Genomic DNA, 25,255 nt, shown 5'->3' with positions numbered 1-25,255 from the left:
GGGCGTTGTACTAAATTAAATTAACAGACGACAGAATGTTGACCTGCATATATCCTTGAGAGCTGGTTTTCTAGATAAACTATCAAAACACAATATACCATGCGACTTGCAAAATAACGTATGCAATCAACATTTCAATTCTATTTCCTAAAGGTTTTAACTTTGTATACGACAGGTATGGAAAAAATGTATACATACGTTACATAAAAAGTTGCAAGTATCTCTAAGACAGTAAAACGGTGTTCTAATTGTTACGAAAAACTTCGTAAATGCATTTAAATGGCATGTACTATAATCAAAAAGTTTTATCACACTTTCACACATTAAGTAACACATGGCTGTGTTACTTAGTGTTACTAAAGCCATTCTACCAATGTATTCTGATTTCGTAATATTGTTTTGTACAGCTTTCCTGTCGTGTAGCTTGCATTGATACCAACCTTACCTACTCCTTATGCTTTATACAGGTGCCCTGCTGATTTAATTTCAGAAGGTCTTTTTCCAGTGAAACCCTAACATTTACCATACACACGTGAAGTCCACTTAACATTGGATTAAAACTTGTGCCTTTAGAGGTTTAGATAACTGCTTTAAATTTTTTTTTTTTCCTTTTTTCATTTCATGTACCAGAATTAAAGGAGTCATAATATCCTTATTTATTACAAGTTCCTATGTGAGAAGTAAAACTCAGTTCTGTATTTCTTGTTCACATGAAACAGTATGCTGTTGGGTAAAGACTAAAGCATGTTGACTTACTGTCTCCTGCAGCTAAAAATTAAAACATTTTGCTATTCCCTCTGCAACAATCTGACAATTAAAAGCATATTTTATTAAGGTTCTCCTTTTATCAATGTCAAATTGTATTGAAAGTTCAAAAAAACTTACTGCAAACTCATCTTTAAATTATTGTTACAATACTTACAGTTCCACCTACTATTCTTCCCAGTGGATACCATGCTCTTTCATCAAACCAATTTAAAAATTCATAAAACCCATGGGATGCAAGATGATGTGTTGATCTATAGTTAAACCTAGAAAGAAATCGAGGAAAAGAAGGGGGGGAGGGGGGAGATAAAAATCAAGAACCTAAGTTTTAGGCATATCTTAGATCACCTGTTTTCTAAGACCTAGAAAGTACTTAAAGTTTAGCATCTCATTTAGTATATAAGTACAACAGTCCTCCCTAAATCTATAGAGTTTTAAAGTAAATTACTAAACTCTCAGTTTCTAATCACTATATTTTCTTCATTTCTACAGCCAGTGCATATACACAGATGAAACGTTAAGAGTTTTGGAGAATTTTTTTGTAAACATTATGAAGTTTTCTGTCACTCTGACAAACGCTCCTGTAATTTTCTGCATTCCTTTTTAAAGCTAGTTTTCTAATACAGTCTATCAACCAAGTATTTACTATATCCAGAATACCACTTAAGCAGAATTAAGATCATGAAAGAATCAATGCAAGAGTGCCATTCTGAGACAGGATAGCTACCCGGTACATCTGCTGCTGCTCTACTTCATGCAACATTGAGAGGCGACATAATGTAATAATATGCACCATAGGCAATCGGTCTGTTTTTTCACACTATCAAATTAATGCTCTTGACATATTCCCTTCTTTCAATCAATAAGAATCTATACAATGGAGAATCTATGTAGATGAAGTTTAATCCTCAAAGCTTGTACGTTCTCTGCTGCACAAAATTCCTTGTAGAACAAAAGCCCTCCCATGCATACCTTCAGTTCTACATTGCCCATATACCATTAAAAAACATTGACGGATTGCCATCAAGGCACTAATCTTCCGCTTTTCTGGCACATAATTTTTCCAACTTCTTAAAATTCAGATAGCAAAACCTTTCAACTATTAGAAAGTTCATTAATTCTTCAAATTAGCTACCAGACTGCTGTGAGAAGAACTGCAGTGCACGTTACCCCAACTGCAACTCTTTCATGATCACTCAAAAGCCAAACTAACAAGGCTACAGGTATTGATGCTGTAAAGCTCTGTAAACAAAGTTTAGGCTTAGAAATGCCTGGGGGAACACCGCTTCTGAAACAAGCAACATCCGCAAACCCAACCCTCCTAAGAGATATTCTAATTGGAATTTAGATAACAATGCAAAATTAATTAGTTAAAGAAGTGTTAAAGATGATATTCATTAGTTAAGTGGAAGTTCAGATGACTAAATGGAATACTGTAACAGACAACAGATTAGATGAGCAAACTACCATGAAAGACTTCCAAAGACAGTTAGTATTCAAGACTAGAAAAGCTTATATGTATTTTTCATTTTGTCTATTTTATGAAAGTATCCACTTATATCAGTAACATGCATCACTTCTAATAGAAATTTTAAAACTACATCAAATTCTTCTGTATATCTACGATTCCCAAAATATCACAGGTTTACTTTGAACTAATTCATTTCAACAGAACAAAGCTAATGTCATTCAAGACTCTGAAAGACCCATCAAGTTCCTACTTGTTTAATCAGTACAAGTCTAACATCCGAAGTACCACTACACAGAGGTCATGAGCAGATTTCTTCATCTACACAGTGAAAGAACAAGAAGAATTGAAATTCAAGTCCAGATGTCAGCAAACTTGCATGTTTCCACTGACTGAACTATCACAGCATCAGTCAAGTGACATTAAAAATAAGTAAATAAAAAAATAAGAGCGCAGAACTTTCAGGAACACTCTCTTACATGTTAAATAAGCAGTTATATAGCATACATTAACTGATAAAACTGTGGCCTTTCAAACTCAGTCATGTTTATATAAGAAAATTCACACAAACATCAGTCATTCTGACCTAGAAATCTTTGTATCAAACAGCAATGTGACATTTGTTTCTAATAAGCCTGCAACTATTCCCATTCCACTAGATTTCTAAATATAAATTAATTCTCTAGTTCTGAGCTGTCAACTGTAATGTGATTTATGAAATGCTGTACCTGTAAAATTACCCTCTTATCTTAGTATAGCAAGGTCTATTGTTAATTTGTTTAGTGCCAAGTGCCTGCAGTATGGTACGAGACAAAGCAGGAGTTCCATGTTGCACAGGACGCATACAATCCAGCCAGCTATGGACCGAACTTAAAACACACTGAAAACTCACTGAAAACTCAGTCAGTGTTGTTATCCTAGAACTTTAAAAAGCAAACCAGAAAGATATTTACTAACATGGATTACTTTCAAATTTTTAAATAATGACTCAAACTCACAGAGGCTACAAAAGTATGACTAATGTTTACTTTTAGAGCATTAAAAGATCAGTTAGGCAGATTAAATAGGCAAGAAGAATACATATCGACATTCTCCTTGTGTTTTGAACTAGTAAAACCTCATAACTGACTTCAGAAGCATGCGAACAACTGTCTTGTGCTTTGGCAGCATCCCATTAAGTCCTTAACAAGAATGAATTACCACCCAAAATTGAAATGCAGTGTAACAGCATGCTACCTCTATCACTTAAGAGGTAAGAATTTAATCTTCCCTCCTAATATGCGTTTGGATAGATACAAATCTATTAACTACTTCTTTCAAAAAGCAGTTGATTCTTTTTCCACAAATGAAAGCATGCAGAGACAGCTGGGCATGTCTTCACAGAAGAAATTACTAGCAATGCTGTAGGTATATTAATTTTTCACTGTGAGAAGACCTATAGGTGAGAACAAGAAATAACCTCTGACCACAGAAACCTAAAAAAAGTATTTAGAAGTTTAACTACAGCACCTCACTTTGACTTAAAAAAAAGTGCTCACTCCACCTCCCACTAGTAACCTGCAAACAAAAATAAGTTAAAATGTAAATATAAACATATGCATACATAGGGGAAGCTTGATGAGTAATACTGCATATCAAAGCCTGCTTCAGGCATTGACAAAGTGGCAGCAATGGGCAGCACCAGACAACACTATGGTCTAGCAATCATATGATGCCAGTATTATGCTCTGACACTGCTTACCCACTTCATAGCACTCTACTTCTTTAGGGACAAGCCTGAACCTTGTAAAACCGTTTCCCTTTTGGCCAGAATGGAGAGATCCGCTAACAAACGGTGAGCATCACAAACCATAGTCACACAACCTTCTTATTATCTTGGTACTTTTCAAACTGTGTTTGAAATGCTGCACAGTGTTATTGTATTTCTACAGCAGTACTCCTACAGTATTTACAACTATCTATAGGTTTCTTAAGGACGGAAACCAGCCCTGAGAAATACCCGAACTGCCACCTTTGCCTATGCCTACATTCTGGAGATCTAGGGGCTGCAACTGAGGGAGGAATCAGAATGGAGACAAGAACAGCCAGTGGTGGGTAGGGGTTGCATTTCAGGCCTGTGTGTCACTGCCTTCCCCAGTTCTTCCATCTCCAGCAGCAGCAAGAATAGGTGGTAATTAGGGTTTTTATCTAACTCTCTTTCTGACTGGCTAGACATTAGCCAAGGAGACACAGGAACCGGAGTATGCTGCTGGTTACAGTGACTAAATAGGACACAGTACTACGTGGCAGTACCAGACTGAAGGAAAGGCTCCCCTTTCTCCCACCCTCAACCCTCACATCCATCTAATCTTGAGGTATGGGAACTGTTCACCCATCTCCCAGGGTTCCCTCTCATCCTTCTTCATCCCTTTGAGGCAAGTCAATTTGAGACAGACCTGAGAAGAATGAAGAACAAATTATGTGAACCACATGCCTAATTAAGAACATAGCTTGAAAGACTGAGATGAATATTCAAGTTCTTAGTCCATGTTGTGAAGAAAATAACCACACTTTCTAACATTCAGCAGAGAAGAGCTCTTAAGGACCTCACTGATTAACACCAATAAGCGTTGGCTTTTCTTATTTTAGCTGACGTTCCAGGAGGAAAAGTGATGCTCTGCTGTTCTCCTTGCCCCTTTCTGTCAGGTCTGTAGTTTGAACTGTCTCCTCCTCCAACCTAAGCTTTAAAGGAATCATCAAACAATCCTAAGTCTTTGTACATTCCAGAATTCAAAGTGCCAACCACCAAATTAGCCTGATACTGTAGTTTGAACATTTTGGGGGATGCTCTAATGATCACAAAAGCGCTCTATGCATGGTACCATTAATTTTGTGGCACTATTGGAGATACCTATATTATAGTTGGTTCATCAGACAACTGAAGATAAATTAAAGATACGGTTCTCATTTTAAAAGCATATTTCAATTTCAGCATAGAACAGAGCATATGCAACAAAGGCAAAAGAACTGAGCAGAGGCATATTTATTTATTTATTAGTAGCAACATTAATTTGGAAAGCTTAACTAGGCAGCTTGGAAAATAAAGCCTGTAAAGTTTTCAGTTATACGTTATGTACTGTTAATACATAATCTTAACTATCTGTTCATGCTTGGATTTGATTTTTATTCCACCCTATGAACTGCTTTTCTTGATGACAGAAGGTAATGCTGTAAAATGATTAGTTAATGCTGTTCACAGTGATCACTCGCTCTATCCAGGGGCTATAGAATTCTCCAGCACTTCACAGCAACAATTACTGCTATATTTATAAGGAGACATCTTTGGCCTTGACATTCCTAAGTTTATTATTTCCTTGGCAGAAGTACTATTTAAGAAGAACATTCAAATAAAATTCAGCCTAATGAGAAAGTAAGAACATATAGGAAAACGGCACATGTACAGCAATGCAGTTACTTGATCCACATCTTAACAACATTTAGGGCAAATTACACTGATGGCCATGGAATTCATTTGACCCTCCCATTACAACAGAGCACAAGATCAGCGCATTGCTTCCTGTGGGAATGTTGTGAAGTGTCTAAAACCCTACCAATTTCATACTGCCATTGCCCCATCATCTGGACTTCGGTGTTTTATAGCCTTCTGAGAATATGTAATATCCTTACTAGCAGAATCTGTCGAAAATTTTCTAAGCCTGCAATTATAAAGGCTTCTGTGCTCTAAAAGTCTCCAGCTGCAGATGCACAAAATTTTCACATCTGCAAACTCAGAAAAATAACATGATACAAACTGTGAACATTACAAGCTATCTGAGCAATTTTAGGAGTCAGTTTTTAATGCAAATGTAGATTACAGAATCAATTCTGCCATACAGCATCTAATTAGAGATGGCAAGTCTAGATTCTTGAAGAAGACAGTTGCAGATTGACTCCATATCCGACGTATTCTTTGCAACCAAAGGAAGAATTTATTCAGTCCAACACTTTCATGGAAAATTTAATGAGAAAGTTCAGTAACTTCCACTGAAATGAAGAAACATATACACAGTATTCCATATTAAATTTTAAAACACCTGCTTGCCTACATATTACACGGCAAGCATAACATCCTGAAAGTCTTATTCTGAAATCTGTAATTACGAATAAGCAATTACCACAATGAGTTTTGCATATTGTTTTTAAAATGGAAGTACAGTAACCCCATTGATCACATAATGAATTCAATGCACTATGGCAGTATTTCTCATCATGAAAATGCTTACCTGTATTGAGTTTATAACCTTAGAAAGTATGTATGGACATTTAAGCTAGTTTCAACTAATCAAGATCAGAATTTTGCACCAGCAATACCTGTAGGCGGAAGTACTTAAAACAGGTAAAGAGCCTTTCCTACTGCCCACAACCCAAAACTAAGGCGTCACAGACCTCAACAGTAAGAATGGAGAAACATGCACCAAGCTGTACATGTGTAAGAACCAGTGAGACAGGGTGGTCCTCCATTTACCTGAGCCAAAACTGAAAATCTCATGTTCCTTTCTTTTTAACTTAAGCTGTGTCAGCAGAATGGTTTTATTAGGTCTCAAATTTAATAAAAACATAAGGATACGCTGCATGAATCGTCCCCAATTAGAACATTTATACATAATCAAGTACTTATGTGTCCAGAAATACTTTTTCTGGAATTTCTCTAGCTGCACAGCTACCCCAGTTTTATGTGGAAGATGTTATTGCTCTGTACACTCAGCTGGAGCTTCTGCACCTCACTGGACAAGAAACGCAACAAATATGTCCTGAACATATTAACTCTACCCAGTCTTTCACAAGAGACATGAAACATGTTCACACAGTTCTTTACTAAATTTGATTGAAGCAGACAATTATTAAGTCAAGTCCACCAGAAAGAAAAAATAACAGCTTTGGCTGAAGTACAGTTTAATATTGTCCTAATTCTGTCCTTTGGGGGGGGTGGATCAGTATGGAATTTTTGATGGTTTGGTCTGCATGGTTTTATCTCAAAATATATGGACATGTAATTACTCTTTGTATTCTGAGATAAGCCTCAACTAATATCAAGTACTTGGTGAAATGCAGGCCAAGAGTGCCCTGCATTTCGAAAGGCCCAACTGATCTTCTGGGGTTTTGTTGCAAGCAGGGCCATTTGAAGAAAGACACACACATGTGCAAGTTGACTGTCACCCAGAAGTCTAATGTTAGATAACAGGACTGGCAGCAGTACTATCATTCTGAGTTTTCTCAGGGTCAAAATTGGTCATGATGCTGCCTTTGATTTCAGATTTCCTAATTCTGAACAAACACCATCAACTCAAAAATATATGGCAAAAATCCTGTGTTATACTAACAATAATGAGTATACTTAAGTAATAAAATAGCAGGAAGTTCTGCAGTGATGTGGCCACCTAACTTCAGAAAAGATGGAAATTCTGAATCAAAGGAGGACTTCCCTGACGGGGAAGAACAGAAGAAAGCCCAGGCAAAAAAAAGCGCTTGATGGCACAACCAGAATGGCAGCTATTTTTTCAGGTCCAACATTCAGCCATACTCAATGGAAATACTAAAGAATACTAGAATGGTTATAGAATAACCATTAAGAATATCAGAATGTCCCCAATGTGTTTAAGAAGGATTACAGCATTCCTACTGCCACTACTTGGCATGGTATTTTCACTGCCTGCAATAAGATGTCACGCTTAGCAAGTGCTAAAATCAGGAACTGCATGCTGACAGTAGCTTAATGATACGAAATTCTACAGGGAGCATACAGTTACTATAACTTCTTCAGAGAGCCCAGGGCATCTTCGGTATTTTTGCTGAAGAGCTGCAAGCTTTTTGAGGCATTCCATGACCATAGCTCATATTTTTCACACAATATACCACATCTGAAGCCACGATATGCTTCCCATCATCACTATGGTGGGTGTATATCCGCGTACAGTTTCAGACACTTCCTCTGATGCCTATTAGGCTTTTCCATTACTTTTTTCCGTCTTGCTTTTGAACTATTCCATGTCTCAAGGCAAATTATTAAGAAAAGAATTTATACTAAAAGGCATACTTTGCCAGTGAAGTCTGCCATTCGTGACATTTAACAACATTTCAGACCTAAGAAAAAAAGTGACGATGCCATTTTTTCTTGGGACAGTCAAAATTCCCAAGAGGTTTCAACAAGATGCAAACAGAATAACTCAAAATTCCTACAGGGGAAAACTGAATGGTCATTTTCTTCTCTACTGGACACACAACTTCACTGCAGATACTACAGTATGACTGGCATCAGTACTGATGGCAACACTGATTCCCTATCTTTTGGCAGCATCCACTTCTTGAGAGTCATCACTTCTCTGCTCAATACAATATTAACTACCACTAACCCAGAAGGCCCTATAGTGTTATGTCTGTTTTTTTCTGAGTGCTATTGGGCTACTCTGTGGCACCTTAGCCTTGCATCTTGCAGCTCTGAAGGCTTTGCATCAAATCCAAAAATATGTTCTTCCGGATGAAACAGATTCGTGCTGCACTTATTTTTAACATGATGGAGGCAGCTTAACCTCAGGACCTTCTAAGTTAAAGGCGGGTACATGAGGATCTGGTCGACAGAGAGGAATTCAAAAGGCAATTAGCTGACTAATATATTTTAAGAAGCAAAATATTCTTTCTGTAAGAAATGCGATACTAGAAATCAATGGGCTGAACACGACTGCTTCACAAGAAGTGACTGTGAACAGAGGATGGCTAGCCCCCAAGCCACTTTCATCGTGGTCTTCTACTATAGAACAAAGCAACCTATAACACCTAAACAACTAGAGTGGACTCTTATGAAACTGATCTCAAATATACTACCTGCCATCCTGTAGCAAAATCTAATATGTACCCAGAAAAGAATACTACTTTTTGTAATAGTCTGAAATATAGAGTAAAATAAAGGATATTTCTTATTCATTGTGGGTACTTCAATTATATTTTAAGTATTTGGGAGTATGTGGCACAGTCATAATCTCTATTACATAACATAGTCATTTATATGCTACAATGCAGTGGCAACTATGGAAGTACTAGTTACACCAAAACACCATTGAATCAACTTCACAATCACTTCCCATTAAGTAAAATTTAAGGAATCAGACTGGACATAAGGCGGCCTGGCAGACTGTTTATACCCTGTAAGAGACAAGGCACGGTAAAAAGTAAATGGGACCCTTAAAAAGGGTCCAGATCTCCACCATCTCATACAAGCACGTAAGTAATGACGATATTATTTTTGGCAGAACATTTAAACAGTTATATCACTGTACAAGAGCTGTAGCAGAAACTATTGTGTTCACCCCTCGATAACCCACAGCCTGTTGCTTGAACTTCTGCCTAATATTAAAAAGAGTAGATCCAGACGGAATCAGACATTAGATACCAAACCACCCTGTACAAAATATGTCAACATAGTTTTCTGTTAGCTCACAGAGATTTAAAAAATCTACAGTGTTGTGATTGCATGTCAGCAGTTTAAGTCAGTTTCGCAAGTTAGTGTTTCACCCAATATTCATTAAGTATTTGCCTTTTACTACATCTCTTAAGGCACCTGCTATTCTTCCTCCTGCAACTAGCTCTCCGTTACCTATATCGTCTGACTATGCTTTCTTTCAATTGTCCTTTCTGTATGTAGATTATGTTTAGTCTAAGAAGCTGGACCTCTCACAGTGCACCTGTTCAGCTCCATCTGTTGCAGTATTGACTTACTGATTTTTTACTACAATGAACACTGAAAAAAATAAAAATTAATGCTTCATAGTGGATAATACAAAGCATCAGAGCAGAACCAGTCAGTCTATCTAACTTGAACAATTTCTGACCAGTGATTGAGGACAGGTTAAAGACCAAATTTTATCTAACTTAAATATGTCTGCTCAAATTCAACTTAACCCTTCAGTAACTTGACATAAGTAGACATAAACATTACCTTCACCAGGCATGTAGTAGGGATCAGGCAATTTTCTGCTGTGGGTATGTACATATATAGATATACATATATAGCTACCTGCAGACCAAACCAAGCAATATGCCCAGAGTTTGCAGAAACCTAGAGATAGTTCTAATTATGCCCTAATCAAATAAAGCTGAAAAGGAAAAAGCATGAATATATCCCAAAGTGCAAAAGCGTAAGGGGAAAAAAAATATATATTAAAAAAAATTCACAACTCCAGGATGCCTTGTACTGAATTAGACGCTCACACAAATGTGGCTGTGGCAGTTATCCTTCAACTGAGCTTTACTAGTCAAAAGGAGTGCAGAAGCACTCCTAATCCGCTTCTGTGCCCAAATTAGCTTGAATCACAGCTAAAAAGCAAATCACTCGAAAGATGATTTAAACTATTTCACCTGCTCTTTCCCTGAAGCAGTTTAGGAGTACTCACGTAATCTATTAATACAGTCCACCAGAAGGGACGGTGGCCTCCAGATGAGGGCAGAAAGACTTCCAGCTGTTTGCAAAGTGACTGCATATTCTCACACTGGGGGAAACTGATGTGGAAAAGGATGTCACCAATAAAATAAACAAAGACCAGAAGAGTAGATGACAACAGAAAGTAGTCTTCATCATTCCCTACAGACTGGAGTTTCTAACTATATTTTGCATTCTTGATCCACTTTCAATGTCCAGTTTATTCTGAAATAAGTATGGCAAGCAGTATTTAAAATCAGTTATCCACTACATTTATTTTATACCTTTCATACTGTTTCAAATAAGTCTAAATTAAAGCAAAAATGCAAGTTTTCACTGAATTTAATTCAACCTGTTAAGAATTGTACTTAATGGTTACCATTGTTTCTTTAAAGACTATGCACAGGAAACACAAAAGTGTAATAACAAAACATTATTTGCTTTTTATTAGGTATCCTTGCAGAAATGCTGCAGATTAAGTGTAATGCAGTGACTACAGTGCTCAGCATTTAAGACAGTATTTATAATTAATATTAAATTCCTGCCATGTACAATGTGAAATTAAATTTACGTTTGTTTTCTCATTACATGATAGTATTTCCTTTATTGCTTACTCTTACTATATTGTCCTACTATATCAAACCATTTCACTGTGCTCCTTAGTAAAATCCAATTCATGTTTAAAAGTGACGATATAGGGCCTTTTAAAGAAAAGAAAGTACAATAAAAATGTGGAGGTGGGGGAACACTGTTAAGATGAGCTAGGCTTAATATTACACACATATGCTTTGAAGCTGCGATGCCCTTCTGCCACAAATGCTATTATGGACATAGGCTACACCCATCCTTGCCTCATCTATTCTATGTCCAGGAGGATGTCCTTTCCAAAACATGACACCTCTTTGACCAGATGACTACATTAGTATACAGTTTGGTAGCTACAGCCCTTCTGGCTTACATTAATGAATAGTAAAACAGATGAGTTTAATTTCTAATGCCATTTTATTAAATAACACGTAGTGACTTGAGGTACCATGCCTTCCCCTCCTTCTCCATTGCCACATAAAATGGGGTAAGGTAAAATGAACGTCCGGTTGCCCATGAAAAGGAATGGGGAAAGGAGGATACTAAAGCGAGAGCATTAGTTGCAGTTCAGACAGGGTCGGACAGTATCACAGGGGATACGTGAGAGTTGTTGGGAAGGATCTAGCAGAAGTTCTCAAGGGATAGTTCTTAGGTCACATAATCCTAAATCTTCTCTCTCCTCGCTCTCCAGACATGAATTAAATCGGCCTGTTCCAGGACCTTTCACGCTTCAATCCCCACCAGACCGTATGCCCTCTCGACTCTCTCTCCATAAATGCGCATTTAAATTAGAAAACTAGAGTTAGCCTTCCTGATTCAGAAAAAGGATTTGGCTCTAGATCCCCAACATCCCATATAACCATTTAAGCAATGACAATCTTATTTCTGGCAGAACTTTTAAACAGTTACAGCACAGTAGAAGAGTTTTAGCAGAAACTATTGATATGTTCACCCCTCAATAACTCATGGCCCCTCATCAGAGAACTCATGAGTACTTGAGATCAGATCAGGGTACAGGATGTGACAATGCAGTAGCTCACTGCCACTGCAAAAGGGGAGTTTCCCTCTCCCTGCACCCAGTTGCAAATCCTGACACCGCTCTTACCAGATTTCTGCAAGTTGCCTTAACTTGTTAACACAGCAGAAAACTATCCCAGGAAACGTCCAACAGATTACAGGAAATTCAGGAGAACTGCTCCACTTGATTAAATGCAAATAAGGCCAATTTATAGTGGTGAAGACAAGCTTAGCAGCACCTTGTCATATTGTAGCTATTCAGAGTCAGGCTTTACTCAAATCACTGAACTGCCATCTTATCAGCAACAACAGCTTCCTGGAGGTTCTCAAAGGAACCTTTGGAATCATCTTCCATGTATTTTCCAACACGCAAATGATATCCACAGGTACTCCAGCACAGCATATTAGATACTGAGATAGAGGACAACACTGCTTAACTTCCCAGGTAAAAGTACCATTCAACTAACATTGAAAGCTGCTCCGTGGCTTTTTCTTATTGAAGATGCCCCTGAAAGAAGATAGCAGATGATGCTGTATTGAACGTACTATCGCAAAGCAAAACCATAATGTGCATAGGTAAGAATGTTGTGCTGAAACTAGAGTAAGATGGAAGCATAAGGAAAAAGGGACCCTGAAGTTCACTTTTTATTAAGTGGACTTAATAAAGAGAACTTAGCAAAAGCTAGAAAATTAAATTCAGTGATGAAACGGTTACAAGCATGACATATTTGACACAAAACGTATCATCCAGTCTTCTCCCAAGCAAAAATTGGGCTTTACTGTGGGAGGGTGGGGAGAGCATTGGTGAAGTAGTGGTGGATTACAAAATTAAAGCACTAAAAATTCCTTGGCTCCTGAACACATTTAGCCATGGGAGAAAAATTACATTTGTCATTACTAGCTGACCTGAGACATCACAAATTAAGATACTGGTGCAAATGTTTAAGGCAGTCTCTCCAGTGTCAAAATCATTTTCTATTTGGCAAATAAAAGATTAAAACTCTTACAGAGTAAAATGAATTGTGAGACATATGCAACAGTGTTTCAAGTATTACTTCAGACACTTGACATTAGATAAATCATTCTAGTCACCTGTGAAAGCTAAAATAGTCAAAACACAGCATTACACAACTGCTTGGAAAACTCAAACACTGCATTGGCTTTCACGACTCTTGTTCTACAGTAAAGCAAGCCAAAGAGACACCCATTTACTTCCGTTGTTAATATCAATGTAATAATGCCAAAGCTCCAATTTTATTTCACTGACTTTCTAAATTAGAAGAATTGCAACTTTAAGGTGTTTTATCTACTGCCAGAGAAATAATTAAAGGCATTTTAAAGGCCTTTAATACCCAAATGATAAACTTTAAATATTTCAACCATAAAGATTAAACTGCCTTTGTCAAGATACACATTCCAAACAATATTTATGAAATTCTAAGTTATTCAGCTGAACTTCCAAATGCTGCTTGGGATAAGTCTAGAATATGAAGGAAGCACATTCAACATATGCAATAGACTACTGGGGGGAAAAAAAAAGCTGGATAAACATAGACATAAAGAAAAATATTCAGGACAAGTAGGCTTGTTGTGTTATATTTTGCTTCTGCCTCAAGAAAATGCACTGCTGTATTTTCAAATCCTCTGGCTATAGCACACAAGTATTCTGTTCAACATGTGGTCTTCCCAGTCAGCTGCATCCTCAAATAGGTGCTTTCTATACCTAGATTTCCTTAAAATATCCATCTATTGGGAAGATTGGAATAAAAATAAATAAAAATCACACTCCTTGGAGTTAAAGTATTTGGATACCATTTATACTCTAACAATTGCAAAAAATTATCACAAAGACTGAAAAAATAAAGCAAAGAACTCAGAAAATATAGGCTGCCCAGCCACATGTGCTAGAACAGTTTAAAATTACATAATTACTTGCTATTTTTCCCTTCTGCAAAATCCATTTACCATTCAACAACCAGGATCGGTGGTGCCCATGCGTACAGTGAGCAACTCTTAAAATTAACGTAAATAATACTGATTAAAACAGTCTAGAAGATAACAGCAATCCCATTAAGAACACCACCAAAAACCAATAATAAAATGAAACTCCCATCCTCACTTGCAATGTAGTTTCCCAAGGGTTTTTTGTTTGTTTTAAACGAGGGAAGTTTTGAAAAGGTGTTTTGCAGTTCTGTCTTCATGGATTATCAGCTGAACAGAACTCTAACATGCTCTTTAACTAACAAACTAACATAACCGATATAAATCGCTTGCCATAGAAAATCATATGATAAGCATTGTAACACCCTGAAGTAATTATCATTACAGCCCATATACCCCAGCCATTTATATTAGATCGGCCCTTTAAAAAGTTGCTGGACTTGGGTCTCCCATAGCACACAGACATTTTAAATATTGTTTCCTGCTCCAATAAGCATTCATGTACAAATGCTCAGTTATTCCTTGTTTAAAACAGACCATCTCTTTTTCTAAAGCACAGAGGTATTGCCTCACTTAACAGCAAAAACTTTTGAAGTATAGGCAGCATTTAATTCTCCATATGCCAAAGGAGCTTTTACCCTGGGAAAGGAGCAGCAAGTTGAGAAATACAGAAGCTGATCTATTTTGTTTGTATCTATGTCCTTAAATTCATTCCTCGGGCTGCTTCAACTTATGTAAGGTGTGATACAGCATTAGGGTCAACTTCATGGTGCCTCTCAAGCCCAGACCTATGAGCTACCCACATTAAAAATACCTCAGCTTGATTCCCAGCAACAGCTCAGATAAATATGACAAGCTCTGCTCAGCTACAGGGCCAGAAATGAAGTCTATCCGTTGGACATACTACGAAACTTACTGCAGAAGTAAAGCACAAAAAAAACTATAGCAAAACTTGTCCTAAATTCACTTTGCTCTCCAAGCAAGTTGTAAGACTGATGATTAGAAGTTTTGCTATGGCAGTTAATAATAACAAAAACATCTACCCATGCCCCGCGACAGGGTGCAGGCTCCACAGGCTCTGAAAGCAGCAGTTTAATGTCTCTGCTAAGTAGAAAGAGGCCCTCAGGATTAGCCCTAAATGTCAGTACAAATGTACCTCAAAGGGCTTGCAAGAATGGAGTTTTCAAAAATTAAGGAGGAAACTCCACAGCACATGCACAGATAGACATTACATGGAAAACAACCTGACTGCATCAGAAGAGATCTTTGTGGAACAGCAAAGACACCTCCCTAAACCCAAACTACCCCCAACCCATTTAAAAAATAGTTTTTAATAATAAGTACAGGATTTTGCATTTTCCTGCTAGCTTTACTGTCCAAAATTTTTATTCTCCCCTTCCCCCACCAGCTCAACATGAGACAGATTTAAAAACATGAGTATTAGGATTACAGGCCGCCAAAACCCAGACACTGTTAGAGAGAGAATTATGATACGAAGCAAAAGTTAACCTTTATAAACCACCCTAACCTTATGTAATCAAATCATATTTCTGTTTAAAAAACAGAACAGATTAAGCTGCTCAAATAATAGGATAACTGCCAAGAAAAGCCCATTCAAGGATCTTCATCATAGCATTTGCTCTAGCTAGCCAAGTGTTTGTGAGTATTTGCTAAAGACCATTTAAAAAAAAATAATCATGGCATTAAAAGTTAAACTTGCTGGTTCAGTTTGACTCAGTCTACATAAAACATTCCGATACATTTTCCTTTTCAAGTTTCATTCTGCTATCGACGAATCAATAAAAGGATCAACACTGCATGCATTCTGTCTCACCTCCAATGTTTTCCAAAAGATGACTGCAGGGATAGTTTCTGTCCTCAACCATACTCTGCACGTGTTTTATGAACACTGTCCCTCCTACCCTCTCATGCATAACCTCATTACTGCACCCACATGAAAATTGATGAGGTATTCACCCCAATTAAAAGTTGTGCAAGCGAGGAAAGAAACGCTACCTGCTAAGTAAAGATGGCAGAAAACATTAGTAGAGATGGAGCAGAGGTTTGATTCTTACATGAATGTTATTTTATGAGGCCACACGGTGAATCACTTTTCAGCTGCATCAGTCTAACTGATCAAATCTAGCCTGAGGTCTCCATGCTCACAAAGCATAGCCTCTGCTATGCCTTCAGCTCTGTCCAATGTTCTTTTTCCTGATTGTCCTCCTTCCATTAAATTTTTAATATTTACCTATTTCTGCTATTTCCTAAGCAGTACAGAAGTTCAGTACAGTCAACTGCACATCTTCTCAACTACTAATACTGTAGCAACCTTCTAGAAAAGTTCACTTAGCTTCAAAACAGCACCCTCCAAGTACCTAAACAAGGAAAGGCTGTTCCAAGTCCCTGGACATACAGGACTTATTATCTTATAATCTAGAAAGCCACAAAAGCCAGACACCAACCTGTGCTAACAAGAGTTTCTCAACACATGTCATATTGCAATAGAAGCGATGAAAAAAGATGCCTGATCTGAATCTTCCTCATTAAAAACAGGGGAAGATAGCTGGCAGGCTATTCTCCAAGAACACAGAAATCTCTAAACTTGCCCTTCGTGAACACACAAGCCCTGCTAAATCAGATTTGGAGACTATGCTAGAATATTTTTTCCTACTATAATAAAGTGGCAGAAATGAGTCTGAGATACCCAGCTACCTGAAATCATGCTGAAGTTATTAGTATTACTAGAGTAGAAACAACTTTCATCATTCACATGTAATATGTCTGTATCTTACAGTCAGAAAAAAAAAAGTCACAAAATACTTAATCCAACTGTTCATTAACAGTAAGTACACAACCTTTTAAAATATATTCCTATAAAACAGAAGTAGAATACTTCTCATTTAATAGAATCAAAAAGCCTGTGAATGAAGATACTGTAGTAAGTTTATAATATGAATCTCATGACATTTGCAACATCGCAAAATCAATCCAAAGTGATTATATTCAAACTGGATTGGAATCAAATGCTTTCCCCAAGGTCTGGAAATTGTCGAAGATTATAAACAAGAGCAAGTGTTTGGGAAAAGAATCCTGAAGTGGATGGGAAATGTTTCCTAAACAGATCCACATTCATGTACTCACCTTCAACAAGATTATGTGATGGGTTGAAAGCCTCCAGAAAGACAGCAGTTTAGAGATGGCAGCGGCTGACACCCCTCAAGAAGAACACATTTACTATGCAATCTGCTGTCTGCCCAGCAAGAAGAGTCACTAGCAGGTAAGCAATGGCCAGATGAATTATCTGGGTGAGCCACATCTGACCATAGCCTACAGAATGAGCATTGTTAATTGAGATTATCAACACTATCACCCTCTTTTCAACACTATCAACACTATCAACTTTATCAACACTATCACCCTTTTTCCCCTTATGAACACCAGTTTAAGATACTCTCATTCACTGCTACATACCCCTTCTTTTGTCACTCCTGTTGCTGCAGTGTTTTAACATGCTCTGTTTTTATATGTATACAAGTCTCCACCCTATCACTCAATCCCAGTTTACCTTCTAAAATCAGTCACTATTTACATTCCTTCCCAATATTCATTCTTCCTCAAAAATAAGAAACTAAACTGCAGTATAAAAACTGATGGTAGGCAGGCTCAGGGAACTAAAATGTTACAGCATTTTGACAACTGAATCAACTCACCATGACTGCGTTAGAGCAAGCACAAAGAAAAAACGCAGACTGCACAGTGGGTGACAGAGGAGAGCTCCTACTCCAAAAGGCAACCATCAGATCAGCTAACTACAACACAAACCCACAACCTTACTCTCTCCCAACAAAATCAATACATTTACACAACCTCCAGTGTTTGATCAACTCCATACACCACTTCCAATGCTCACTCGAGTCACACTTTGTATTTTAATGAAGATTTCATATCATATCCATATCCAACTCTGAAGATTCCGTGATTCCGTTGTGCTTTAGGTAATCCTGCTCTAGCAGGGGAGTTGGACTAGATGATCTCTAGAGGTCCCTTCCAACTCTGAAGATTCCGTGATATTTAGAGGCATTAATTTAAGTTTTCATTAATAAAAAAAGTTCATACAGCTCAAGAATCTGTCTAGCAAACACGACTTGAGCCTAGCAAAACCCGTCTTTTTGGTTGCACCGAAGATAAAATACTAACTTCCTTTAACCAGTCTGCCTCTGAAATGCAAGCAATGACACTGACCTTATATTTATTTTCATCAGTCCATTTCCATCTACCGAAGTCCACTAATGCTATATGATGGTATCAGTGATAAGAAAGTGGATTGCTATTATATATATAAACCATACTTCCCACTAACACAATTATGTTACCTCAGTGAGGTATGATAAACAATGGTCACCCTGAGGACAGCTAAAAAGCTGGTGGTTTGAGCAATCAATGATGTCGGTTTGGAGGAGGCAAATATGTATATAGGATTCTGGGAGTGCTGTTCAGTACGAGGAACTGTCAGGACAGTAGGAGACAACATTCCTGGCAGTAGTACATAGGCAAATGTAACTGACAAAGATCACACTGGTGCTCCATCCTGCATATGCAAGCTGGTACAGAGAGGGCCTCATGCTCGGACATACAAGCTTCTGCATTCCAGCTTAAACCAGCTCTTTCACTCCTAAGGTAGCTGGTGCTAATGTGGTGTTTAGCAAGCTGTTAAAATTCTCAGGAAAAGATAAAACTTTGATCTAATGACATGGAATATGATTAATGATTCAGATACAGTTCTCACATGTGTGACCTAACGGTAAGAACCATGCAAACAGAATGAACGTTACTATTCTGACAGCACTCCCTGAAGACTACTGATGTACCAAAGGCTGCTACTGTTTTAGTTAGCAGCAGTATCAGGATGCAACGGTCTTGCTAGATATATCTACCTTATATATATACATATATACACACACATATAGATTATTATGCACATATATGATACGAGCAGCCAAATGAAATAGCATACGGGCATGCTGGAGCTGTACTTTAGACAAACCGGTGCATAGAAAGTAGTCCCTGTTCAAGTACTCCATAATTTTGGTCGCCTCGGTTCAACAGCCATGCTAGCATTTAAGGCAACATCTGACAGAAAGAATGACCTCGCTTGACAACCAAGTTAAACACGCGGTTGTACTTTCAGGAAAAGCTTTCACTGTGCACTTGTGTGTACGCAGCACAGAAATTATGCTCTTGGTCCGCCCAGCTGCCAAACCATCCAACAGATGAACCAAATTGCAGGCATGAAACCTCTGTCCATGTTTCAAGTTCTTGGCCTGATAATGAAATCCTGAAGTTAAATGCTGGAGGCCTGTCAACAGCACAGCTTAAAGTCAATGCTGACCAACTTCATCTATTGGCTCACCTGACCTAGGAGCTGCCTAAACTTACACGCATTTTTCAAAGTCTCTGGACCAGCTCAAGTATGGAAAGTAAACAAGACATGAGAAATAAATCAAAATAAAGTGTCAATACTATACGAAAGAGGTATTCAGCGTAGAAAAAAACCAGTAATCCTAGTAATGATGAACAGCTTGCAAGTTTGTAAGTGACAGTATGGTGACCTCAAAGTACCAGTTTGTTTTTTCCTCACACAGGCATTGTATTATAATGGAGATCAAGAGCAAAAGTTGTCCTGTTTCTACTGCCTTGGCCTATTGTACTACATTTGGGTCATTTCTGGAATAAATGCCAACTGGAGTAAGTCTCAAAGGCTAATTTTACAAAACCAGCAAAGCTCACGGCCCCAAATCAAAACCTAAATTTACTGTCAGAAATCCAGCTTGAAAGAGATGTTAGAAAAAAGCCATATTTGATTCAATTAATATGCAGAAAACCCAAGGCACATCTCCCTTTCTTCCCACCCCAGATATCCTACGTTTCTTATGTCCATAGCAGAAAACTGGATTCTGAAGTAAATAAGAAAGCTTTCTAGACCTCAGAGGCAAAATATTTTTCCATTCAAAAGAATAATAGTTTTGTCTAATGCTCCTCATTTTATCAAATATACCTCTGCTTCCTCTCTTGATCACAAACTATGAATACTACAGAATAGGTGACGCACCGCACACATTGCAAGATATCCTATTCAAGCTTGACAAAAAAAGCCAAAGAAATGGAGAAAACTACGGAACTGTTCCACCTGCAAATACTATGGCCGCTGTCCTGAAAAAAATAAATATTAAAAAAAAATCCAGTTTACCTGAACAAGCTGCTAAAGTGGTTAAAAAATATAAAAATAGAGCACTGCTTCTAATCTCTTTTCATAAGCTCCTTTTCCACATTAGATTCAGACTTGTAAGACCCCTACAACTGTGAAAATCCATTCCTACCTAGTTACTCAACAGCATTTAGGAGTGACATCATTTTTCACCAATATTGCTGCTGCAGTAGAGAAAGCCCTTCGTTTTTTCCTCAGTTTCTACCGTTTTAGGTTCTCTTTCCTACTAATTAACTTAAGTGCATTTACCATTTCTGGCATGCAGCAACATGACACTGGCATGATTCTTGACATTTCAACTGCTTCTCACAGACCTGCACTAAAATCAATGAGTTTTGTTAACTTAATCTATTCTCTAATTAACAAAGGTACATACAGCAGCATTGGCAGCAATGCCTTTTGTTTATATACTCAGGAAGATGACTTTGCACCAACTTACACATTGCTTAAACCAGAAGTTTATCTTTACAACTGCATCACGGCTATGAACTTAACTCCCACAGCCCCTTTTTCAATGTACTTCAGGGCTTAATATAAAACTTCCATTTATCCAACAAGGATCAGCCTTGATTATAAAAATCAGATAAAGTTGTACAAAAATTTAGGTTGTGTGCTTAAAAAAAAAAGTTTCCTCCATGATAGAAAGACTTCTTGCTTAAATTTAGATTAGAAGAGCCTGAGAACTACTCCATAGGATACAACCCCACATTCATAGCCTCATTGCAGATGTGCTTAACTGTGCTCCCCCCGTTGTTAACTTTATTAACTGAATGCTTGCATTCCTTCCATTCGTGTTTGCAGCAACACACTTAAATTATGGGCAATTACTTGATGTTTTAAAGATATTTTGAGATATTTGGCTTTCACATCGCAAAGTGTGTATTACTTCAGACAGCATTTAAAAACAAAGCAATTCCTTGTTCTCTAACCACTATTCTGAGCCATGATTTGTGAATGGATTACACTGGGGGGGCGAGGGGGAAAAACCAACCAGAAAAGAGGAAGTCGTGCTTTTGAAACTATCGGTGGAGTGCATGCTTCGCAGATAAGTACAATTTCAGTAACAATTTTAGATTGAGTTTAACACGAAGCATCTACTGTGCATTTCAAAATCAAGCATCTCCTTCCTTCATGAGATTAACAGTAAGACTCGAGACATAAAATTTTAAATTAAAAACAGAGAATTCATTATTCTAAAGTCATCTGCCGCTTACCCTACCTAAAGTTCTGAAAAAACCCACGGATTCCTAGGATGAAGTAGCCACCAATATAAAAATTCATTGTCACGTTTTCGCATTAAAAGAACTGCCCCAGAAGTCCCGTCATCTTTCACTTTGCCTTGCTGCAAGGAACGAGCGCAGCATTTCTTGATCTTATACATAAAATGGTTTCAGCCCCCTCCAACAGGGGAAAGAACAGACAGCTTCTACAGGAGGGAAAGCAATCTTTAGGAAAAAAAAAATCAAGATGCGTGGGAAACAGCAAAAGTCCTTGGGCTCAGTAAGCACAGCTTTGAAACACCTGGCAGTAAATCAATGTCACCCATTTCACTGTAATCCCTCCAGTCACTTTTATGAAGATTACTTCCTGCAGTGCATTCCTCGCCCCCCTCCCTCCCCCGGCCAACAGGGGCTCTAGGACAGACCACTCCGAGAAGCCGCGCATCTGGAGACCCCACGCCGCGACAGCAGGACCGGGACGTCGGGCACGTTTTGGTACAACCGTTTTCGTTACGACGGCGGTCGCCGGAGCCCGCCCCCCCACCCCCGATTCCCGCCTGGCACCAGCACCTCCACCCACCCCCTGCAACTTTTCCCGTCCCCCCTCGGCGGACCGTCCTGCCGCAACTCCGCCGGATCCGGGGCAACAGCCGCCTCCCCCTCCCCGAGGTGTCCTTGCTCCCTCCCGCCCTACGGCCACACCGAAGCGACCCGGCACTGACGCCCGCTCCCGCCGGGCGGCCCCTCACGCCTTTTCCCCCGCGCACCCACCACCCCTTGGGCTCCCTCCGACCCCGCCACAGCGTGTCCCAGCCGCACCGCCTCACCTCCCGCGCACCCCCCTACCCTCCCCCCCAACCTTCCCTCCCTCCTTCGCCGGGCGGCCGCGGCTCTCGGCTCCCTCCGCCCGACGGCCGAGGGAACAGGCAGGGCGCAAGTTGGCGAAGTGGCGGAGCGGGGGGCAGGCGGCGGGGGCCTCCCGGCGGCCCCGCGGCGAGGGAAGCCTGAGGGGAGCTGCCCCCCAACACCACCTCCACCTCCCCGCCTGAGGCGCGCCCCGTAAGGGGGCGGCTTTCCCGCCTTCCTCCGTCCCGTCCCGTCCGGCAGCGGCGGGGACTCACCAGGGGTCGAACTCGTGGATGATGCTCTCGAAGCGGATGACGGCGAAGAGCCGGGAGCTGAAGCCGGCCAGCCAGGCCAGGAAGAGGATGGTGAAGGAGAGGAGCGACTGCCAGCCCGCCGGCTGCGACAGGCCCCCCGACAGGCCGCCTCCGCCCGCCGGGGGGCCGCCGGCAGCCGCCGCCGCCGCGCCGCCGCCGCGGCTGTTGAGCGGCGCCACGGAGTTGGCGGCGGGTTTGTGCTTGTTGTCGGGGGCCGAGTGCTCCGCCATGTTGTACCCGGGGCTCCCTCGCAGCCTCTCCGCCTGGCGCGTGCGGGGAGGAGGCGGAGGAGGAGGGGAAGGCGGGGGGGGGGAGGGAGCGGGAGGAAGGGCAGGGGGAGGGAGGCGAGGGGAGGGGCGGAGCTCCGCCCGCTCCCTCAGCGGTCCTCGCTCACTCCCCGCCGCCGCCGCCTCCTCGCTGGGCCGGGCTCTGCCTCCCGCCGCCGCCGTCGCCGTCCCAGTGCGGCGCGGGGCTGGACGGGCGGGGCGGAGGGGGTGGGCGGAGCCAGTGACGGAACGGGGGGAGGAGCCGAGGGCCGAGCTCGAGGCGGGGGGGTCGGGAGTAGGAGGGGCCGGTGGCCGCGGGCGCAGGCTGAGGGCAGAGCCCGGGGATCGGGGGGCAGCCGCGAGGTGCGCGGCCCGGCGACAGGGGGGGCCCCGCCCCGCCACGCGCGCGGGCGGGAGCGCGCGAAGCCGGGGGGGAGGGGGCGGGCGAGCGAGCGGTTTGACATTGCCGCCCTCCGGCGGGGGAGGGGCTAGGGGGGAAGGGGCGGGGCTCCGAGGGGAAGGCGAGGGTGGGAGGGACCAATCCCCGCCGTCGCCCTTCTGACAGGAACTCCGTGACGGCCTGTCACGGAGCGACAGGTATTTAAAAGGGGCGGGGCCAGCTCAGGCAGCCAATGGGAGCGGTGGGTGGTGAAAGGCGTGGCAGCGCTCGGCGGGGAGGTTGCAGTCGCCGCCAGCCATTGGAGGGGATTAGAAAAAAAAAAGGGGGGCAGGGGTGACTGGTGGCGGCCTGCTCCAATCGGAGTGAGGGGTGCGTGTCACGTGGGCGCCCTCCGGAGCGGCGGTGGCTCACGGCGCCGTGCCAGAGCGCTGCAGTGCGTGTGGGCCGCCGGGGCGGTGCCGCGCCGCGCCGCGCCGCGCCGCTCCCGGTGTGCTCCGCGCGGGGGCGCGGCGCCTGTCGGGAGCTGTAGTCGGCGGGGTGGGGGCGTGTCGCAACCCCTGAGCGCGCGAGGGGGTTGCTCCAACGGTTGTAACGGCTCCAACGGCCCTTGCTTGTTAAGGGAGCCTTGTGGCGCCGGGGTGCGCCTGTGTGGTCGGAGGCAGCAGCGGCGCCAGCCCGTCCTCAGGGAGCCCTGGGGGCTCACCGCCCCCTTCCCTGAGGGGGCCCTGGGCTGGCGTTCAGGGCTGGTCGCCCGCCCTGCAGCCGGCTTTTATTTGTCTTCCATTATGCGAACTTACTCTTCGGTGCTCTGTCTGCCCTGGGGCTGGCATACCTTCGATCCGTGTGCTTCAAATGTTTAATTACCCTGGTGGAAATGGCATTGGCCGCAGCAAGCGTGGTGCCAGAGCTTGACCCCCAGGCAGCTACGAGGAGTAGGTGGAGGTGAGGCCTGGCTGAGGTCTGGGGCACCCTGCTGCCCTTGCCCTGCTGTGGCCACCTGCAGGGTGCCTGGGCCCACCTGCCTCTGCTGGGAGCACTTCCAGACTGGTGCAGAGACTGGCAAATGGAAGCCTTGGTCTTTTTTTATTTAAAGTGAGTTTTCATGATTAAATGCTGCTTGGGAGTCTTGTAACTTCCTCAAAATATTTTGTGAAACCTACAGTTATAATAAGAATGTGAAGAAAGCTGAAAGCTAGTGAAGTTTTGTAGTCGCGCTTTTTGAATGGTCCTGATGACCTTCATTCTACTCTGAGATGGCAGAAGACTGCCTGCTTTTAGAAGAAATATGATACTCAGCACAGGCAAAATAAAAAATCTATGGTTGTTTGCACAGTTTACATGAGCAACTCATCTTGTGACTTTTATGTAGGGCTGCATTTTTGAAATTAAATAGCTTGGGTTCTGTTGTCTGAGCTCCAGGCATTCCCTCTGACACACAAAAATGACTCTTCAGAGGTCCTGAAGATCTGCAGTTCAATTTCACCAATATTGATGGGAATTACACTGGGCCTTAGCTGACTAATACCATTCTAATTAGTCCTTGCTATTGTCTCTGGTTTTATTTTATTTGCCAGAGGAAGAAAACAGTATGTTTCATGGTAAGCAAAGTGGAAGCCTTTCTGTTAAAAGTTGTTCTTTCAGTGGAAAGCTCTGTTTAACCATTTGTAGAGAGTGTAACTATATCTTTCCTCAATCCTTGCACTAGTCAACAGTTGT

General features: G+C 41.2%; 1 protein-coding gene across 3 annotated transcripts in view; it reads right to left on the bottom strand.

The window, feature by feature from the left end:
• STT3B (STT3 oligosaccharyltransferase complex catalytic subunit B) overlaps positions 1 to 23,348 on the bottom strand; it is a 53,406-nt gene extending 30,058 nt beyond the window's left edge. For 2 of the 3 annotated variants that reach the window (XM_074575105.1, XM_074575107.1), the window contains exons 1-2: positions 22,835 to 23,242; positions 923 to 1,031 (exon numbers count right to left, since the gene is read on the bottom strand). In XM_074575105.1, the coding sequence (XP_074431206.1) occupies positions 923 to 1,031; positions 22,835 to 23,103 (378 nt within the window). In that variant the 5' untranslated portion in view covers positions 23,104 to 23,242. Of the gene's footprint in view, positions 1 to 922; positions 1,032 to 22,834 lie in introns of all 3 variants that reach the window. The other variant, XM_074575108.1, reaches the window with a different exon arrangement.
• Between the last annotated feature and the right edge of the window lie 1,907 nt (positions 23,349 to 25,255).

The sequence above is a fragment of the Larus michahellis genome, chromosome 2, assembly GCF_964199755.1.
Source record: "Larus michahellis chromosome 2, bLarMic1.1, whole genome shotgun sequence".
Lineage (NCBI taxonomy): Eukaryota > Metazoa > Chordata > Aves > Charadriiformes > Laridae > Larus > Larus michahellis.
Note: the sequence above shows the minus strand (reverse complement) of the source record. Positions and strands in the feature narration are given on the sequence as shown.